The sequence below is a fragment of the Rhinolophus ferrumequinum genome, chromosome 8, assembly GCF_004115265.2.
Source record: "Rhinolophus ferrumequinum isolate MPI-CBG mRhiFer1 chromosome 8, mRhiFer1_v1.p, whole genome shotgun sequence".
In the NCBI taxonomy this organism is placed as follows: domain Eukaryota; kingdom Metazoa; phylum Chordata; class Mammalia; order Chiroptera; family Rhinolophidae; genus Rhinolophus; species Rhinolophus ferrumequinum.
The window spans coordinates 11276170-11294602 of record NC_046291.1 but is presented as its reverse complement, the minus strand read 5'-3'; the positions used below and the strand labels follow the sequence as shown (position 1 = coordinate 11294602).

At 39.4% G+C, this 18433-nt stretch overlaps 1 protein-coding gene across 1 annotated transcript in view; it reads left to right on the top strand.

Moving 5' to 3' along the window:
- NYAP2 (neuronal tyrosine-phosphorylated phosphoinositide-3-kinase adaptor 2) overlaps positions 1–18433 on the top strand; it is a 246869-nt gene that overhangs the window by 102031 nt on the left and 126405 nt on the right. The window contains exon 4 of the mRNA XM_033111355.1: positions 2368–2672. Within this exon, the coding sequence (XP_032967246.1) occupies positions 2368–2672 (305 nt within the window). The remainder of the gene's footprint in view (positions 1–2367; positions 2673–18433) is intronic.

The following is an 18433-nucleotide window of genomic DNA, read 5'->3' as shown; positions in this document are numbered from 1 at the left end:
AAGCATAGAGGGTTAGATGAAATTGCTTCATGCTGAAACAATGTAATTTGGAAGTGAAACAGCAAAACTAATTATCTGTTAGGGAAAAGGTGCAGGCCCTATTTAGATCAAAAGTAACAGAAATTGCTGATGCAATTATTCCTAGTCACTGTCTCATAAATCCTTCTGTGCATGAACACATGCATTAATCCTCTCGTGTGACTATGTGACGAGGAATGAGAGGGCTGTCTAAGTAAATCCTTAAAGCACCTTTTGCTCAGTGATATGGCAACAGAAATAAGGAAACGGCATGAGGATGCAAAATGATTGACATCAAAGTTAGATTCAATCAACTGTCTTCTGTGAGGAAGGTAAAGGCCACAATCATTACAAATCAAAGAGAAACCTTCCCATTCCACCCCATCCATCCCCCACTTGTACACCTCTATTCTCCCTTAAATTGTTGATTTTTCACAAATCATTTCATTTACGTAAGCTTCTAGTTTGTTTGTTTGTTTGGATGGATGGATGCTCTTGAAAGCACAAAAACTCCTGAAAACACCTCACAGACAGGAGGCATACCACTATGATGTGAAAACCTCCACTCAGCTGTCCCTTCATTTCATTCAAGTTTCTGGATATCCATTGCTCATTAGTGTATGGAGCTTCCAGCCACCTTTATTTTGTTTTGCAAAGATGGTATATCTAGTGTTGGAATGTCGACTCAAAGTATTCAGAAAAAATTGAATTCTATATAAAACATGTTTTTAACTAAGGGGCAAATTGTCATTGGAAGTACATACCGGAATCAGTCTCATGTGCTTTTTGAATCTTTTCTGGCTCAGTCCACAATGGTCATATAATTGTCAGAAGTCCTCAGTTGAAGAGGGCAGAAAGAAACCTCATTTTAAGTTATTGTTCCTACATAAATGATAAATTCATGACAAACATAACAATGACATGAAAGATATAGTAAAGAAAAATGCAAAATCTTAACCTTGAATTCCAACAAGTTATGAAGGCAGAGTCAGATAAAATTAAAGTTAATAATAATAAAAAAGATCAAAGTAAACTTATATCTGGACAGGTAGAATCAGTAGTTTTCCAAAATTCATATACTACAAGATAATTTTTACCATTTTTACATGTCTAAGAAAATCAGTCACATATTTCTAATAATGTCTCTTTTTCGTTTCTTTAATTGATGAGTAGACATAAATGGAGACTAGAGATAAACTCTAGAAAAATCTCTCTTTTAAAAATTCACATTGACATTCATGTCATTTTTCTTCATAAAAGAGTACCTTTACTTAGTGGCATACAGAAGGGCCTAAGAGTCATTTCCTATATTATTAGTTGAGCTTCAAACTGAGAGAGATTTCTTATGTTTTTACATTTTTGTTCAAACTTTCCTATGCAAAATTTAAGAACCTTAGATTTGGGAACTTTGTATACTCTGAATATTTATGAGGTCTTTAGAACTATCCTAGAATCAGATGATATTTTAACTCCACCTCTTTATCAGATGTCAATCTTCTATTCTGTGAGGCTAGTTTATTAGTAGAAATAAGTGTTCAGTATAAATGAAGGATTCTGGAAGACTGAAAAAGGGCTGACAGTTGCTTCACTGATTTAAACAAGCATTGTCCCTCCCTTCCTTCTTTCCTTCCTTCCTTTTTTCCTTCCTCCTTTCCTTCCTTCCTCCTTTCCTTCCTTCCTCCCTTCGTTCCTTCTTTTCTTCCTTCCTTCCTTCCTTCCTTCCTTCCTTCCTTCCTTCCTTCCTTCCTTCTTTCCTTCCTTCCTCGCCTCCCTCCCTCTCCTCCTCTTCTCCCTTTCTTTACTTTCTCCTCCCTTCCTCTCTCTTTCTTCCCTTTGTATTTGGTAACAGTGCCTCCTTTTGTTGTTGTTGTTGTTTGTTTGTTTTTCTTACTATGTAAACCAAGTAAAAGTGGGGATGATTTTGACAACTGAGGAACGAGAGTCTCAAGTGCTGCCCACTTGGCCTCAGTCATGTGCCCGAAGGCAGTCTATGGCTCATTGTCATGGAATTCTTGTTTAGTTTTTAAGCCACTTCTTAAGATTTACCTCAAAGTAAAGGAAAGTGATTAAAGATGAAATGTGCTGTGCTGTATCTTTTTTATTTGGAATACTATTTGGAGAGCATCTGGGCTCCAGGATATTAAGATATCTGGAACTAAGTGTTTGTTAGGATTCCTGATTATAATCAGGTTCTATCTGCTGTGATATTTAGTGCAAAAGTATAGAGTGTTTTCACCAGTCTGAAGTTAAAATTGGAACTATCACCTATTATAAATATGCTTCTATCCATGGCCTTGCATATCCTGGCTCAATTGATCTCCATGGATTTCGGTCTGCTTTCTTTTACAGCATAGGTGCAGAAGTAGGGCGAGGCCACGAAGGAAGTTACGTGGGCAAACATTTCCGCATGGGATTCATGACCATGCCCGCTCCTCAGGACAGACTTCCTCATCCTTGTTCCAGTGGCTTTTCCGTGAGGTCACAGTCTCTGCACTCGGTTGGGGGCACAGATGATGACAGCAGCTGTGGCTCCCGGAGACAACCACCCCCCAAGCCCAAGCGGGACCCTAGCACCAAGCTGAGCACGTCATCGGAGACGGTCAACAGCACGGCCACCACCAGTAAGAGCGGGAAAGCCCCCGAGCGGACCGAAGGTAAAACTCCCCATGCCCACTTCGTCTAGAAAAAACACTGCAGTCAACACGTTGTTAACAAGCATCTGCCTTCCTCCCTAGGTCACATAACCCTGCATCTGTCTCTCTGAGGCCCCAGGAAAGAGGAATGGAGTAATCTAGCTGAAGTGAAGGCTAGTTATTGGGGTGTGGTCAAAAGATACCCAGGAACATGTATTTAATTCATCAGAAAGATATGTGTTTTCTTACCCCCTCAAAGCTTCAAATTATTAGGGAATTATTTTGCCTAGAAAGATACCTAAAATTTATATTTTCTTGGTTTTTAAAGTATTACTTACATAATTATAAAAGTATTATGTGATTATTAGGGGAACCTTGTAATATAGAAAAATATAAAGAAGAAAAAATTGTAATCATTTAAAAAATTAATCATATTTTTACATTTTGGTGTACTTCCTTTCAGTGAATATATATACACAGAGACTGCCAAAAAAATAGAATGTGTCTACATGTTTTAAGAAAGGAAAAAGCTGTATTAAGATTGTCTTAATGTATATCAATGACTCGAATCGTTATATTCTACAAAATAACTAGTCAGTATTCATCAAAATTGTCAAAGTCAATTCAACTTTGAAAAGCAATATACAGATAACATCTCTTAAAATGTGTGTACATTTTTTTTTTGTTTGGCATTCCCAGCATATATACCCTGTTTCCCTGAAAATAAGACCTAGCCGGACAATCAGCTCTAATGCATCCTTTGGAGCAAAAATTAATATAAGACCCGGTATTATATTTTAAGACCGGGTCTTACATTAATTTTTGCTCCAAAAGACGCATTAGAGCTGATTGTCTGGCTAGGTCTTATTTTCGGGGAAACATGGTACATACACATATACATATGTATATGTATACATACATATACATATGTATATGTGTATATATGCACACATAATACACATATATGTGTATATACATATATACATATTCATATTCATATGTGCATATTTATATATTCATATTCATATATGTATATATGTGTATATATATATTTCAGTCTCTAATCTCTGTCTCTAATTTCTACCTGCAACTATATTTTCCTTCAGCTATGAAATACACTGATCAAATCTATCTCAGTCTCCTTGCTAGTCTATGAATATAAATTAGGTCATGTTAACCTGAGATGTCATCAGCTCTTTAGCCCCTACTTGAAGAAATAAGTTTCAGCTTTCTTGAGTTTTTCCTGAGAGCCCCTTGGTGGGAGAGCAGTCTCAAGTGTGTCTTGATCCGAGCCTGTTTAGATTTTTGTATGTTAGCTGTGGCAAATGTTTTAAGATTCCCCGTGCTGCCAGTGCCAGTCTGTGAGCATGGCTGTACCAGGTTATGGGTGGCCTTTCCCGCCCGCACCCTGCCTGTCCCAAACATTCTCCACAGCAGGTTTCCCTGGGTCCCCAGCGTACACAGTTTCACAGTGGTTCGCAGCAGAGAGTGGAAGCAAGATGGATCTTTCCTCACCTGGGCAGGTTTCTTTGTCACCCAGTCGCTCATGAAAGCCCCCTGATCTTCTGGTCTAATCTTTCCACAGAAGTTTCATCCTAGTCCATGAGTTGAGGTGCCTATGCGGCATATCCCATACCTTCCGTTCCCCTCAGCTCTCCTTTCTTTCCTGTATTTGTGCCCAAGTGCCTATGTAGCCAAAAATTAAAAGCTTCTCTGCATACTGAAGAATACAGATAAGTACGTGGAGATGACGCTAATTCATCCATTCTACATGCTAAATCTCCACTTATGCTCAGTTTTTCCTACTACACGTGTATGCAAAAATACATCATGAGTATGTGCATGTGTGTGAGAGTACAAATATGTAACATGCATGTGTATGCGTATTTACAAAATTGAAATCATAGTGCATAGAGTCATGTGTTTTGTATTTTCACTTATTCTCTTGTGATTATTTTCCATGGTGTTCAATTTGCTAAGAAACACCATTTTTAAGGATAGAAGTGTACCTCATAGTATTTTACTTAATCATTATCTTCTTGCATCCTTAATTTTGTTCCAGTTTCGTTTGCTATAATGAATACTACTGCAATGAATGTGTGTCTATCTATTTATGTAACTATGCTTTTTTTTTTTCCTGCTGCCTTAGGGTAGATTAGAAATTTGATTATTTTTTCTCATGATTCAAGGTCATCAGTATGTCCTTCAACTTGTAACACATTGATGCTTTTAGAAACAATTTAGGTGTTTCGTTGACTTATTAACACACTAAAGGGCCCTAGATAACTGCCTTTTGAACATTTTAAATATTGTCCTTAGGTTTTTCTGATACTGATACACAATGCCTTTTATTTCTCTTTATTTTCTGTAATCCTGTTTCCAGAAGTCACCCTTCTCTTGTTTTTACTGCCAGAAAAACTATATAATCAGTTACATTAGATTGTTTGCTAAAGGTTAGTGATTTAGAACAGTGGTCTCTGAATGAAAAAGGCCTAAAAGTAATCTAGTATGATGCAATAATAAAAAGGAATGAAGAGCCATCCGATGAGGAGAGGAGAGATGAAACAGACAAGGATAGCAGCCAGTAAGGAGCGTGCTATCAAGCAGTGGAATGATGCTGGAAACGTTCCTGGACCCGTATCAAAGACTCTAAATGTGTAATTACCAAATGTGTGATGGCTCACAATAGCCCCCTGGGGGTGGGGCACCTGGGGTATTTATAGTGATGTAAACAGAAACCTATGATGTTGCTCCCATAGAACAAACATTTGCTTGGTGATTCAATTGTCTTAAAAATAGAACTGTCCCCATTCATTTGGAATGTTTGAGGTAACTAATTCCTGAGGTAGTGAAGCTCATAATTCATTCCGATCCTTTTGTCATCCAAAGATCTAGGTTTCCAGAAAACTGGTTATCAAGCAGAAGACAGCAGCTCTGTTAACTTTATTTCTTCTGAGGATAAAAGAAGAAACAGTGGCACAATTAAACTAGCAGCAAAGACTCGAGTTAGACTTGGAAAACTACTTGATGGGTGGTGAGGTTTATTATACAGTAGGTCCAGTTTCAACAGCGCCTCCCCCAAGGGAGCTCTGAGGATGGGTTGGGGAGCCTTCAGCTGTAGTCCATCTTTGAGGATGGTCAGTGGACCAGATGGACTATTAGGATCTGGTACAGAAATGGTTGACTTTTACAGAAGAGTGATTCTCAAAGCAGATTTCACCTTCTCTTCAGAACACTTAATCAAAAGGCAATTACAAAACTGGATACGTTCAAATCTCTTCTACCAAGTTATAACTACTATAACAACAGGAGAGAATCCTGGCTCAGTTCAGAGATGGGGGAAAAGTCTTGAGTCCAAATGCATGCATTTATATGTGCGTACTCAAAGCCAAAATTACATAAATATGTAGATTGTTCTTTTATGGATTCTCAGTTCTTTATGATCATGAGTTAACTGGAGTTCATTACAGAGCATATGTTTTCTTTAAATTTTTCTAGCTATCAAAATTATAACAAAGATGAAAAATGACTTTTTAAAATCTTAGTCTGTCTTTTCACATTAAATGTCAGCAAAATCAAAATATTGATTCAGGGGCCTTAGAATTATTTCCATGGTAACCAGCTTCTATTTAACCAGGGGATTATGACTTCCCTGTGGATAGAAGTTAAAAAGAACTGGACTTGTGGTGTAACAGCTTTTCAGAATGGGGGGAAAAAAAAAAGAAAGAAAGCTTAATGATGAACACAACCAGAAAAAAAAAAAATCACATAGCAAGAAAAGTATAATTTAGTTTTGAAAAATTGTAATTCTGCCACATTAAAAATATATATTTATTATTCTCTTTTAGGACCTTCTACAATAAAACCTTTAAAAATTATACAGTGCAGGAGATAAACTTGCAATAATTGCCCTTTTCTATTGCCTTCATGTGGTACCTGCTTAGTTTGAGGAAATATGAGATGAAATAAAGCAAGTTTCTAGGAAGGATGAGCGTTCCATCAAGCTGAGTCTTATATACGATCCAAAGAAAAGCAGGGACCCTGCAACCTCACATCCACTGGTCCCATTGTTTAGGTAAACCATGTTCCCCATTCCTCAGTGTTATCGTTAGAGAGGCTCTGTGGCACAGGCAGAAGACACTGTACTTGGAATCAACGTGCAAACATTGGCTTTGGGCAAGTGATCCAATGAGACAGTTCCCTTACCTTTAAAATGATTATAAAGAACTGGAACAACGATTGTGCTGCCTCCCTCACAGCCTTAGGACAACCCAGTGGGGTAATGTCTACCATGGAGCAAAAGGTCTACCGTGGTCAAAAGGAATTTCTCTACAAATATAAGTTAATTCTATTATAAAAGTGTGATTACCACCTAGAGTGATTGGTATCATAGGCCTGAATACATGGAATTTTGCTTGGGAGGAGCACATATATTAAAAACAAAAGGAGAAGGAAAGAAAGGCCATAGGCACACATGCTCTACATGTTAGAGGCTTACAATTTTACATAATGACCCAAATATACAGGGAAGTATTCCCCAGGTATAAAAATCTGTTCATAGTATTATGACGTTAATATAATTTTAAATATTTAATGTAATGAAAAAATATTTTTACTAAATGTCAAGTACCGCCACATTTTAGAATCCCTAAAAAAGACGTGTTTTTAACTTTCACTTGTTATGACCTCTCCCTTCAAATCATTTCCATCCCTTAATTTATGATATTCTTGCAAGATTGTCTCTTAGCAAGAAATGAGGGCATATGTTTGAATCGGGATGGTTTACCTGGTTTCTGATTTTTACCTTCTAGAGATGCTTCATTCACAGAGTCATATCTGTGAATCAGAAATCGGAATAGCTGCAGAGATATTTGAAAACATGGTTGCCTTAAGAATGTGAAATGTGCGTCTGAACCAGAACCAAGGGAGGAAGACTAAGTTCATCAGGCCACTGCCTTAAAAACAAAACCAACATTTCTGCTTAAAGGTTATCACACAAGGAAGTGGCAGCCTCCACGCATGTTGTTTTCCATGCCTCCATTTATGCCATCCACACTTTGAGCACCTGCCTTGTTATTATATTGGGGATCTGGGGGTGGGCAGAACAGAAGTGGTCCTTTCCCTCACATTCCTTACAACTCCCGACTTAGCCTGTCTTGTGGTCTACACATCACGGAGCAAGCACTGATTTAAAGGAATCATTTCTAGAAACCAGAAAAATCTGGCATGACAACCATGAGAGCTTCCTCCCTGTAATTAGTTGTGTAGCTTAGGAAGAAGTAGTTGAATGTGGTTTTTCCTACAAAGAATATGTGTTGCTCTTTTGCTGTTTGGTGTTCATGATTTAAAGGTGCCCGAATTGGATTTTCTGCCAATAGAAAGCTTCAAAAGCAACCTGTGGACATTTAAAGACAGCGGATGAGAAACGCGTTGAATGTGCTTATTATCTTGAGGAACTTACAAGTTTCCCAGGTCAGAATTCCAGTTTGGGAACTGAAATCAGCACCAGCCAGAGCCGTACAATTGATTTTGCTTTCTCAGTCACTAGCCCAGATCTCTGATACTTATCAGGGGATCATAATTTTTTTTTAAGATCATTCCTTTTATAACTCAGCATAACATATTAGGAAAACATGGGGTTTTAGAGGCAGACTTTGGTTACATATCAACACTGACAACATGTATCACTCTCTCTCTCTCAGCCTCAGTTTCCTCATTTGTATAGCGGGAATAGCAATACTGATCACGTGTGGTAGGCAGAATCGTATCCAAGATGGTACCCAGGATTCCTCACTCCCTGTATATTCCCTGGAACTCACATAGCACTGATGGCTTGAAGATGAAGGGAGATGTGGCAAAGAATGTGGGTGGCCTCAGAATTGAGAATAGTCTCAACTAAAAGCCAGAAGGAAACAGAGACCTCGGTCCTGTAACTGCAAGGAACTGAAATCTGCCAAGAACAAGAATGACCTTGGAAATGGATTTCCCCCAGAACTTCAGATAAGGACTCAGCCTGGATATCACCTTGATTTCAGCTTGTGTGACTCTGAGCAGAGAACTCAGCCTCCTGGATTCTGGCTGTGCCTAGACTTCTAATCTATAGAACTGTGAACTAATAGAAAGGTATTGATGTTTAAGCTGCTGTGTTTGTGATAACTTGTAACATAGCAATGGAAAAGTAGTCTATCCTGCCAAGTTGTTAGGCAGAACACATGACATAAAGTACATGAGGAAACCACATAGTTTAGAGCCTGCTGAATAGAAGATGCTCAGAACCTTGCTGCCCTTCCTTTCTCAGCACCGGGCTATATTCTCAGGTAGCGGGCGGTGGTTAAGTCAGTGCCACTGGCTTTCCAGGCTTGCCAAGCCAGACCATGACGGACCCTAAGAAAATGCTGACATAATAGGCCTCTAGAGTATCTGCTTAGCTCTTTCTGAATTTATTTGGAACTTTTCCTGAGAGCGTCCTCCCTTTCCCACCAACAGTTTTTGTTCTTTCAAAGAACTCAGCATTGGCGATTCGGGTGGCTTTCTGAACGGCTCAGTGAGATGACGGCGACGTGTCTGCTTAAGGCTGTTTTACACAAAGCAAGTGGCACTTGCACTTCACAGTACGTACCCAAGAAGTGCTCAAAGCCCCATTTAGCACCACACTTATAAAACAAAAGAAAGTGGAAAACAAGCTCTCAAAAGCATCATCGTTTTGGCATTGGATCGTGTTCTAGGGCACGTTCTTATTTGTTTTATGGGATGAGAGGTGGAAGGTTAGCATCGAAGTCCCACATTCCTGGATTTCTCTTTCCTGGTTGACAGAATCAGAAGCTGTGAGGCTTCCTGGTGTAAAAGCCATCTGTCAAAGCAAGCGCTGCTCAGACAGAGATGGAGTTGTACATCTACAGTCTGTGATCTTTTTCTAAATATACCCTGAGGCCCGTAAATGAAACAGTTTGTAAGTCAAATCATCATGCAGCACAGCTCTCCGGCCGTCCCACGGTGGTCGATTCTAGTCCAGAGAACAACCCTGCCTTGTTAAGGGCCTCCCGCATCATGTTTCTATCAAGTGGCTGGATTTGACCTCATTTGACTCAGTGTCTCAGATCCATAAGAGGATTTCTGTTCATGTTGTTGGTGCAGATGGACTCTTCCATGAGAGGCCAATCAGCCTAACATTCCTGAGTGTTGTGATAAGGACATCGATTTGGAAGGTGGTCAATTGCTGTGCAACAAATTGACACAAATTTAATAGCTGAAAACACCATCCCGTTATTATCTCATGGTTTCTGTAAACCTAGAGTCTACTCAGTGTCACCCAAGGCTGCAATCCAGGTGCCAGCGGAGGCTGGGGTTTCACCTGAGACATAGGGGCCTTCCCGTGCTCTCCTAGTTCTTGGCAGAATTTATGCTCCTCAGCCTGTGGAACACGTGATAGCTTAGTCCTTCACGGACAGCAGGAGAGAGACTCATTTGGATCCTTCCCCCCCAGAGAAAACCTGAGTCTTCTTTTAAATCAATCACCCAGAATAACGTCCTTTTTGATGAACTCAGAGTCAACAGATTAGGAACCTTGATTATATTTGGAAAGTCCCTTCACCTTTTTCCATGTACTGTGAGTTAATCACAGGAGAAACACCAACATGTTCACAGTCCAGCCTGCACTCAGAGAGAGGATTATACAGCTTGTGAGTCCCAGAGGTCCCAGAGGAGTCTTATGGACCAGCTTAGAATTCTGTCTACTCAGAGTGATGCAAAGGAGATACAAAGAGAATATGTAAACATTGTTTTCCTAAAAACTATCCAACTGGTTAGAGACCAGACTCTTATGTGGTTAGAGACATCAGAAGTCAACTTGTGGAAAGTTAACTAACGAGGTAAGAAGTAAACTATAATTTAATAAAATAATATAAATATCACAAGACAACCTACAAAATTGGGGGACTATGACTCCCCTCCCCATTTCTCCCTTTGTCTTTCCTTTTTCTTTTATAATGGAATCCACCCCTACTGCAAAACGCCTGGGTTATTTTATTGAGTTGAAGGTGGAAAATGTTTTTTGGCTTCAGCCTTACCTAGGAGACATGAGAAAATGTATTTCTCAGTCCAGCACCCCCTGTGTCAAAGAACTTCTAGAACATAAAGATGCAAGTAAAATATTAACACCAAAGTAGTGCAAATACTAAAAATTATACTGTGCATAAATGTCTGACTATTTGATCCTCAAGGCCAGTTTTCCTAGCTGGTGAGTCTCTTGTTGACCCAGTGGGCTTGACCCAACACAGTCACTATCCCCTAAAACACCAGTTGGATGAGGTTCTCTTCAGTGCTTTGGCTTATGGATTTCTCCAGAAACCCAGGATTTAGGAGTTGATGGTGCTAATTTATACTAAGTACCTTCCTTGTCTCTACCTACCTGTTGAGTAGCATTTGGATGATAAATAAAGATGAGACTACATGCTCCCAAGTTATGCAACTTCTGAACTGCAACCCTGCATCGATTTCCAATGATGCACAAATGGACATCAGGAAGCGTGTGTCCTCGAATGGAGTGGGGGATACTAATATAATTCTCATTACAACTTCTCCCAATGTCTCTGAGATTGCCTAACCTCAAGCTTGGACAAAAATTTATCTCTTCTTTGCAATAATACTAAAGCACTAAAGGAGTAATATAGTAAATTATTAAATTACTAATTACTAATATTTTGTAAGGAACGTGGAGGAAAGGAGTTGACAGCTTTCCTTCCTTAAACAACCTCTACCTCTTTTTCTTCCTCTCTTCCTCTGCAAAGCCCTCACTTCTTCTCGATTTCTTTAGACTATAGTCTGGCCCCTAAATCCTGAAGACAACTGAGAACACGGTCGATCCTAATAGCGGATGTAGTTTAGAGCTTCCGTGAACTTACATACGCATGTTTCCTGGGAGTTACCCTGTCCCCATCCCAATCTTTCCAACCTTAGTCAGTGTCTTTCTATAAAAATATTTTCTCCCACTTGATTATGTAAAGCATTAGATGCTTTACCAAACAGTGAAAATGTATTTTTTATTTAAGAAAGTGGTGTGAACTCCTTTATACCTATTCTCCATCTCATAGATTTAACCATAGGGGGAGGAATCTTTCTAAGAGACGGACTTACCCCAAGCAATGTTGGAAATGGGATCTACTCGTTTTGAACTGTGTCATTGACCCACTGGCCCACTCAAGCCCCCATCCTGCATCTCTCCTACCTTGTTCAGCTGCTTTCGAAAAGGCCTTGTAGGTGCTTACGCCACTTCCTCAACTCTCATTTGTTCCAGATCCATAACGTGCTGCTATCTGACTGCCCTCCAGTGCCACTCTTGGTTCCCATCTCAATGGCATCCTAATATCTGTGTCCTTTGTTACTTCTCTTCCACATTTTAGACTAGTGATAGCTCCCATATTTCCTAAATCCCATGCTCCTTGTTTTTCATGCTCAGCTGTCTACTGATTTTCTTCCTCTGCCTGCTCTCTAGCTCCCCTTTGAGGGGATTTTTTGTTCTGCCCAATTCGTAAATGATGATGTCTTTAGACTCTGTCTTTGGTTCTTATCTTCTACTCTAATATTGGATGAATAAATACGTGATGGATTCTGAATTCTCTCCAAATGTCTGACTGAATCTCTGGACCAACACCTGTCTGTAGATATCACAGAGTCTTCAGACTCATCATGTACACAGTGAACCCATCATTTCCTCCGTGTTTCTTCATATCCAGGTTAGAAACAGGAGAGCCTGATCAGCTGGCTCTCCTTAGCCTATCCCTGTCAATCAATTATCAAGTCTAGCCAATCCTGATCCTCATACCTCTCATGTCTGACCCTCTCCCTCCATTTGCACTTTTACCCTCGTATCTCAGGCCATCAGCATTGTCACTTCTCACCTGGACAACTGCACAGACACCTCACTGGTCTCCTTTCCACCTTCTCAAACCTATCCTCCTTACTACTTCCAGAGAGAATTTCCTCGTGCACATCCAACTGTATCGCTATTCTACTCATGATTTCATCTGGTCATGTTACAATCCTGTTCATCATTTACCTGATAAAAGCACAGCTCTTTAGCATAACCTGCATTATCTGACCTTGCCAGCCCTTAGAGCCACATCTCCCCACGAGTCATGCCTCTCGCAGCAGTCCCAAACTGCATCATTTTCTCTGAACAGGACAACCTTGTTCCTGCTTCTGTGCCTTCCTGTGCATGTGAAATTCCCTCTTTCTGGAATGTCTGCTCCTCATTTTCTCTATGACAAATTTCCACTCATCCTTCAAGGCCCCAGAGCAAGTGTTATCTTCTCTTTGCTAACATATGTAAGCACATTTTTCTGTGATTGAACGGTGCTTTCTGTATAATTCCCATATATCTGTTATCATATTTTATTCTGAACACTTGCCTGCTTTTTTGTAGCCTATCCAGTATAAGCACTCCTTAAGGGCATGGACCTTGTCCTTTTGTCTTGCACCTTCAATGCCAACCACAGAGTAGGGGTTAATAGGTCATGTTGAAAGGGCATATTGAAGAGCGTGCTATTCCATAAATGAGTCTTCCAGGAGAATAATCAATACAAAGAGTTAATGCACTTTCAAGCATCTTTAATACAGAAAGAAGTTCAGGCACTTGGAGAGCTTAAAGGAAAAGCACCGTGATTCATGGTCCTCAGAGAGCAAGTACATTGGCCATCCATCACTTCGGTCCCAGCTTTGTTTACAATACAGTAACCACTCTGAATGATTTAAAAGATGAGATTGTTGTCTACTTGCTCTTAGGTTTATAAAACCTTATAATATATTTTCTCCATTGGTTTACATTTCCGAATCTTGGAAGGTACACAAATTAATTATAGGTGGTGGCAGAAAATACTGGTGACAGGCTCTAATGTGTTATTGGCACCATGTAACTTTTAGTTTATCCTCATGTTATAAATCAAAGAATGTTCAGCTTCTGCCATTCAGATATGATTAACAAATTGTTCTCAATTAAGACATAATAGCGATCTGAGATTCCATTCCCTTAAATGACTTTTGGAAGTTAGTTTTAATATTTCAAAGTCTTAAAATTCAGGGTTTCCCTTAGTCCCTTCTGTCCTAGTCCTACAGGCCAGGTAGAGCCTTTCAAATTAATTCTGTTTTGTGATTCTACAAGCATCCCGCTTCTGAGCAGTTCTTCACTCTACCTTTGAGAGACTGTTTAAAGCCATTTTTAAGGCAGAGTGACTGAATGTGTGCATAAATCTTGCCTTTAATTGACCTCGATGAAGCATATATTTATTGCAGAAAGAGTGCTTTCATTTTATGGCCCCATGTCTGTACTGAGAGTTTTATATGTATTGCTCTCTGTGATTTTTCTTGTTAAGTGGGAAGGCAGTGATTTAAGATAAGCGCTTTTTAATTTGTTTTGTTATTACTATGTATTAAATGAAGTTGATTATATGGAGCAGAACATGCGAACCCATCACTGTTTGGAAACCTCTGCTTTCTAACAGTTTCATCTACTGAGAACAGCTGAAAGCAAAGAATAAAACAGAGTTTGGAGAGCCCAAATCCTTCTTCTTGCACCAAGGCTCAGTGAATTTTACAGAATGTCTATTGCGTGTTTTGTTTGTTTTGTTTTGTTTTGTTACTTGCTGGAAACCACCTTCGATGGTGCTGGGGAAAACTGTTCACAGTAGTTTCTTATCAGAGATACCTCACTACAAGACCACTCTGGGTTGGGGGTGTTGCTGCAGGCAGCTGATGGTTTTGGGGTGTTTGGATAGCCAAACACTAGAGAAGGTCTGTGCTCTGCAGGAGCTGGACATGGGGAAGCTGCTTGCACAGCGGGAGGGAGCTTGGCTAGTGGGCCACTGCAACCAGGAAGTAAAATCCTTTTCTGCTGCAGTGTCTTCCCATATCCTCTATTGACAAAGCGTAACATTGTGCCAGCTGGCCCAGGAGACAATATGTAAAGGGCCTAGATCCCTTATTATAATCAGGAAAACAGAATGAGTTTAGATGTGAGAGACAATCGATTGATTACTTGATTACTTGCACAGATGGTAAGGAGGTGAGGATGTGATTTAGATAGATACCTTGAAGTAGAATGTTCCAAGTGGAGAAAAGCGTTGCTTCAAAGATCCAAAAGCAGGAAGAGCATAGCAAAGAGGTTAGTGTAGGAGGAGCCTTGTGAGTGAACAGAGCAAGGCCAGGAAATTAGGTCAGAGAGGACAAAGAAAGTGAGACCAGGTAGGACCTTCGTGGTAGGCCATCCTAGGGATTTGCAACTGAGGGTGCCACTGCAGCATGTAGAGAGGAAAAATACATCACTTGTTTGAAAAGAATCATCATGGTGACTGTTGTGATGATGATGACCTCATGGGAGTCAGATATAGAATCAGGGAGACCAGTCAGTAGGCTATTGCAGTAATAAAGATGAGAGTTGATGGATGATTGCTTACGCTAAGCTTGCTTAGACCAAGGTAGGAGAAATGGAATTGATGAGAAATAGAAAAGTGTTACCATTTCTGTTTGAGCAGTTACTCATAATCCCACCTCTGTTCCTTCCTTATTAGGGAAATAGATATATCAATGTAGCCATATTTAAGATTTTTTTTGTCCCATCTCTGGAAACTTTTCCATGAGAAAACGATCCTAGCACTCTATATAGATAAAAACTCGTTAAATGTGTGCTATTCATTACATTTACATTTTTCTTTGCAGTCTGGAAGGTTGTAAGCCAAAAGTGAGTTTCAGTACATCTGTAGATGCTTAAATTATAAATAGAGCAACCACAGCTATTCCATCGAGTAAATAAATGCAAAAGGTTGTATTTCACTTTCATGTTTCCCAAATACAAATCTAGTTTAGAACGTATCTGAGCTAAAAGCCACCCTCTGTAGCAGCTCCAAGCCCTTCCCAGCTGGCCCTGTGCACGTGGACCTGTCCTACCTTGCTCTCTCTCTCAGCCCACGCTGTGCCCACAATCTGGGGTTCAGTGTCCCCTCTTTCCTTCCAAATTCACCCCCCCGTTGTTTCCCATTGCTCATAGACTTACCTGTGTTTTAATGCTGACCAACTTCCCCCATCCCTTAGAAAATTTCTCACCTTCTTCACATTCCTGCCCCAAACCTCTTAGAGTGAAGGTTTTCCAAACTTCTCCCAAGATTATTTTTCCTGAGGTAAGCATTCCTTTCTGTGTGCTCCCTTCCACAGCATGTTGGCACACTTGGCATTGCTGGGTTTTTTTCTGTAACACTACTTTCTGCTTTAAGCTATATATTCTTAACAGTCTTACTCTTCTTTATATTTCTAGTAATTTTCCTGAAGCCTGCTATGGTTAGTAAATATATATCGAAGGTGACCTTTATTTATTTGGAAATAAAGCTGCAGAGATTAATATTAAATCTATTCATTAGAGATACATTATCTATTAAGAGTTGATATAATTCATACAAGCTATTTTTCACCATTGTATACCAACTTAAGTCTGTTACCAATAATTATTTATTCCACTGGAATATTTATTGAATTGGGGAGAAATTCTTTACAATAGTCAATACTATCTGTGGCATTTCCCACCCCTGTGGGTACAATAAAAGCCACCCTTTATCAATACTTCTTAATACTTTTTCAAATGAAGCATAATTATTTTCCCTAACTTTTGCACTTCCAGAGACTATCACACTAGACAAGTGAAATTGTTTATGATCCTTAACCTTCTCCTAGAACTCCCCAAGTGAAATATGATATGTGAAAGATGTATATACTTATTTTTAATACTCAAATTGTCATCAAATGTAAGTGCTTAAAATAAAAAATGTTTGTGTATTAAGCAATGCACCTTACTATTCAATTACATAATGCTGATGTGTCTCTGCAGAGTAGGAGGTTTACTGGGGATGTCAAGTTTCCTGAAACTCTGAAATTATGCTAGAGAGGTACAAAACCAAAATGCAGAGAGAAAGAATTGAAGTGGGTTTTATAGCCGTGTTCTGTGGAAACATTGAGAGGAAAATAATTCGAAGACATCCAATAAGAAAGGGAATAATCCAAATCCAGGGCTACAATGAGAAGCCACAGCTTGACAAACTTTCTGCATTAGGAAATGCTTCTGTAAATAAACATTTCCATTCTGAGGGATAATTGTAAGTGAACTTGTTTTATTACCTTCAAGTAATAAGCCAAATGAGATTCTGAATGATTCCTATAATGAAAGCCACATTCCTCAAAACTTAACCATTTGAAATAGTTTTCTCCATTTCCTAGAATGGTACGTGAATTCTGTTTCCTTATAGGCATATTTCATTTGGTCTGTACTGTAACATTTTTCCAGTTGTATTATAATTATCCATTCATGTGTCAGTTTTCAACTCTAAGGAGTGAACTCCTGTAGGACAAGAATAATGTCATCTAATGTATGTTTAGTGCCAGTAAATGCTCAATTAAATGTTTGTTCGAAAAATAAAGGAGAAAATTCAGCATAACTCCTATGATTCTAGATTGAGCAAATGAATATCTGATGGAGTCCTTACTGAGATGAGAAAAATCAGGGAAGAACTGAGTTTCAGCTTGATATGCTTGAGATGCTTTGTAGATAGTTAAACGGATATAGAAAGTAAACAATTGGATATAGCCTTCTGGAGAATGAGTTAGAGATGTAGATTGGTTATCATTAGAATAAAGATGACATTTAGCTACTGAATTAGATAGAATCAGTTCAAGAGACAAAGCAGAAGATCAGAGGTTCTAGAAGCAACCCAGGTGTAACTCAGATTCAGTCAGGTGTAAGAAGAGAAGCTAAGAAAGGAAACTGAGAAAAAGTAGCCAGTAAGTTAGGGAGGAAACATGAGGTACTTTAAAATCCAAGGGAAAAGAACGTATAGAGATATAGTGATGAATGGTGAAAAGTCCTTGAGAGCTTAACTTGGTTGAGGGCAGAAATGTGTCTATTTGACCTGGCAATATAGAGCTCATTGGTGATCAAGGCAATAATTTGGAGACTGGTGGAGGTAGAAGCCAAACTGAAGAGAAAATGGACTACGAGGAAGTAGAGACAGAGCAAATGTAATTTTTGGAGAAGGTTGGCTATGAAAAGAAGCAGAGAAATGGGATGGTAGCTGGAAGGAGATGAGGGATCAGGGTAAGGTGTGTATGTCCACACATGTATGAATTATGGGAGGAGCAAGAACATGCCAGAATGGTGATGACAAGAATCCAGAAGAGAGGGAAAGACTGATGAATGAGAGAGGAGATGACAAAGGAGACAGATGAAAGCTCATCATTGCCTTTGTTGAGATTAGGGCATTTTCCTCCATGCTCAAAGAGAAAATGAGGAAATGGGTATAACTTCTGGTTTGTATCTTAATTCGGTCATGAGAATAAAAGGAAACTACTCTCTAGTTGTGCTCCCCTTATCTATGTATGGGTAGCAAGTCACCCCATAACTTTGTGACGTAACAATGATTCATTATTTCTCATTATTTTGGGGTTTAACTGGACTCAGCTGAGAAAACAGTCTTTCAGCCTCCAGGGTTCCTCTTCACGTGAGTTCTCGCAATTCAGTAGTCGATCTTTCCAGCATGGCAACTAGTTTTAAAGAGCTTGCATTTCCAAGAGGACACACCTAATATTCAAGTATTTATTAAGCACATGCTTGTATTCTACTTGCTAGTATGCCACTGGCCAAGCAAGTTACATGGTAAAAACCAGAGTCAGTGTGAGCGAGGCTATAAAGGGTCACACATGCTGGGAGATAAAGTTAACTGGTGAGAGGTGGGAGGGTGCTAAAGTAACTA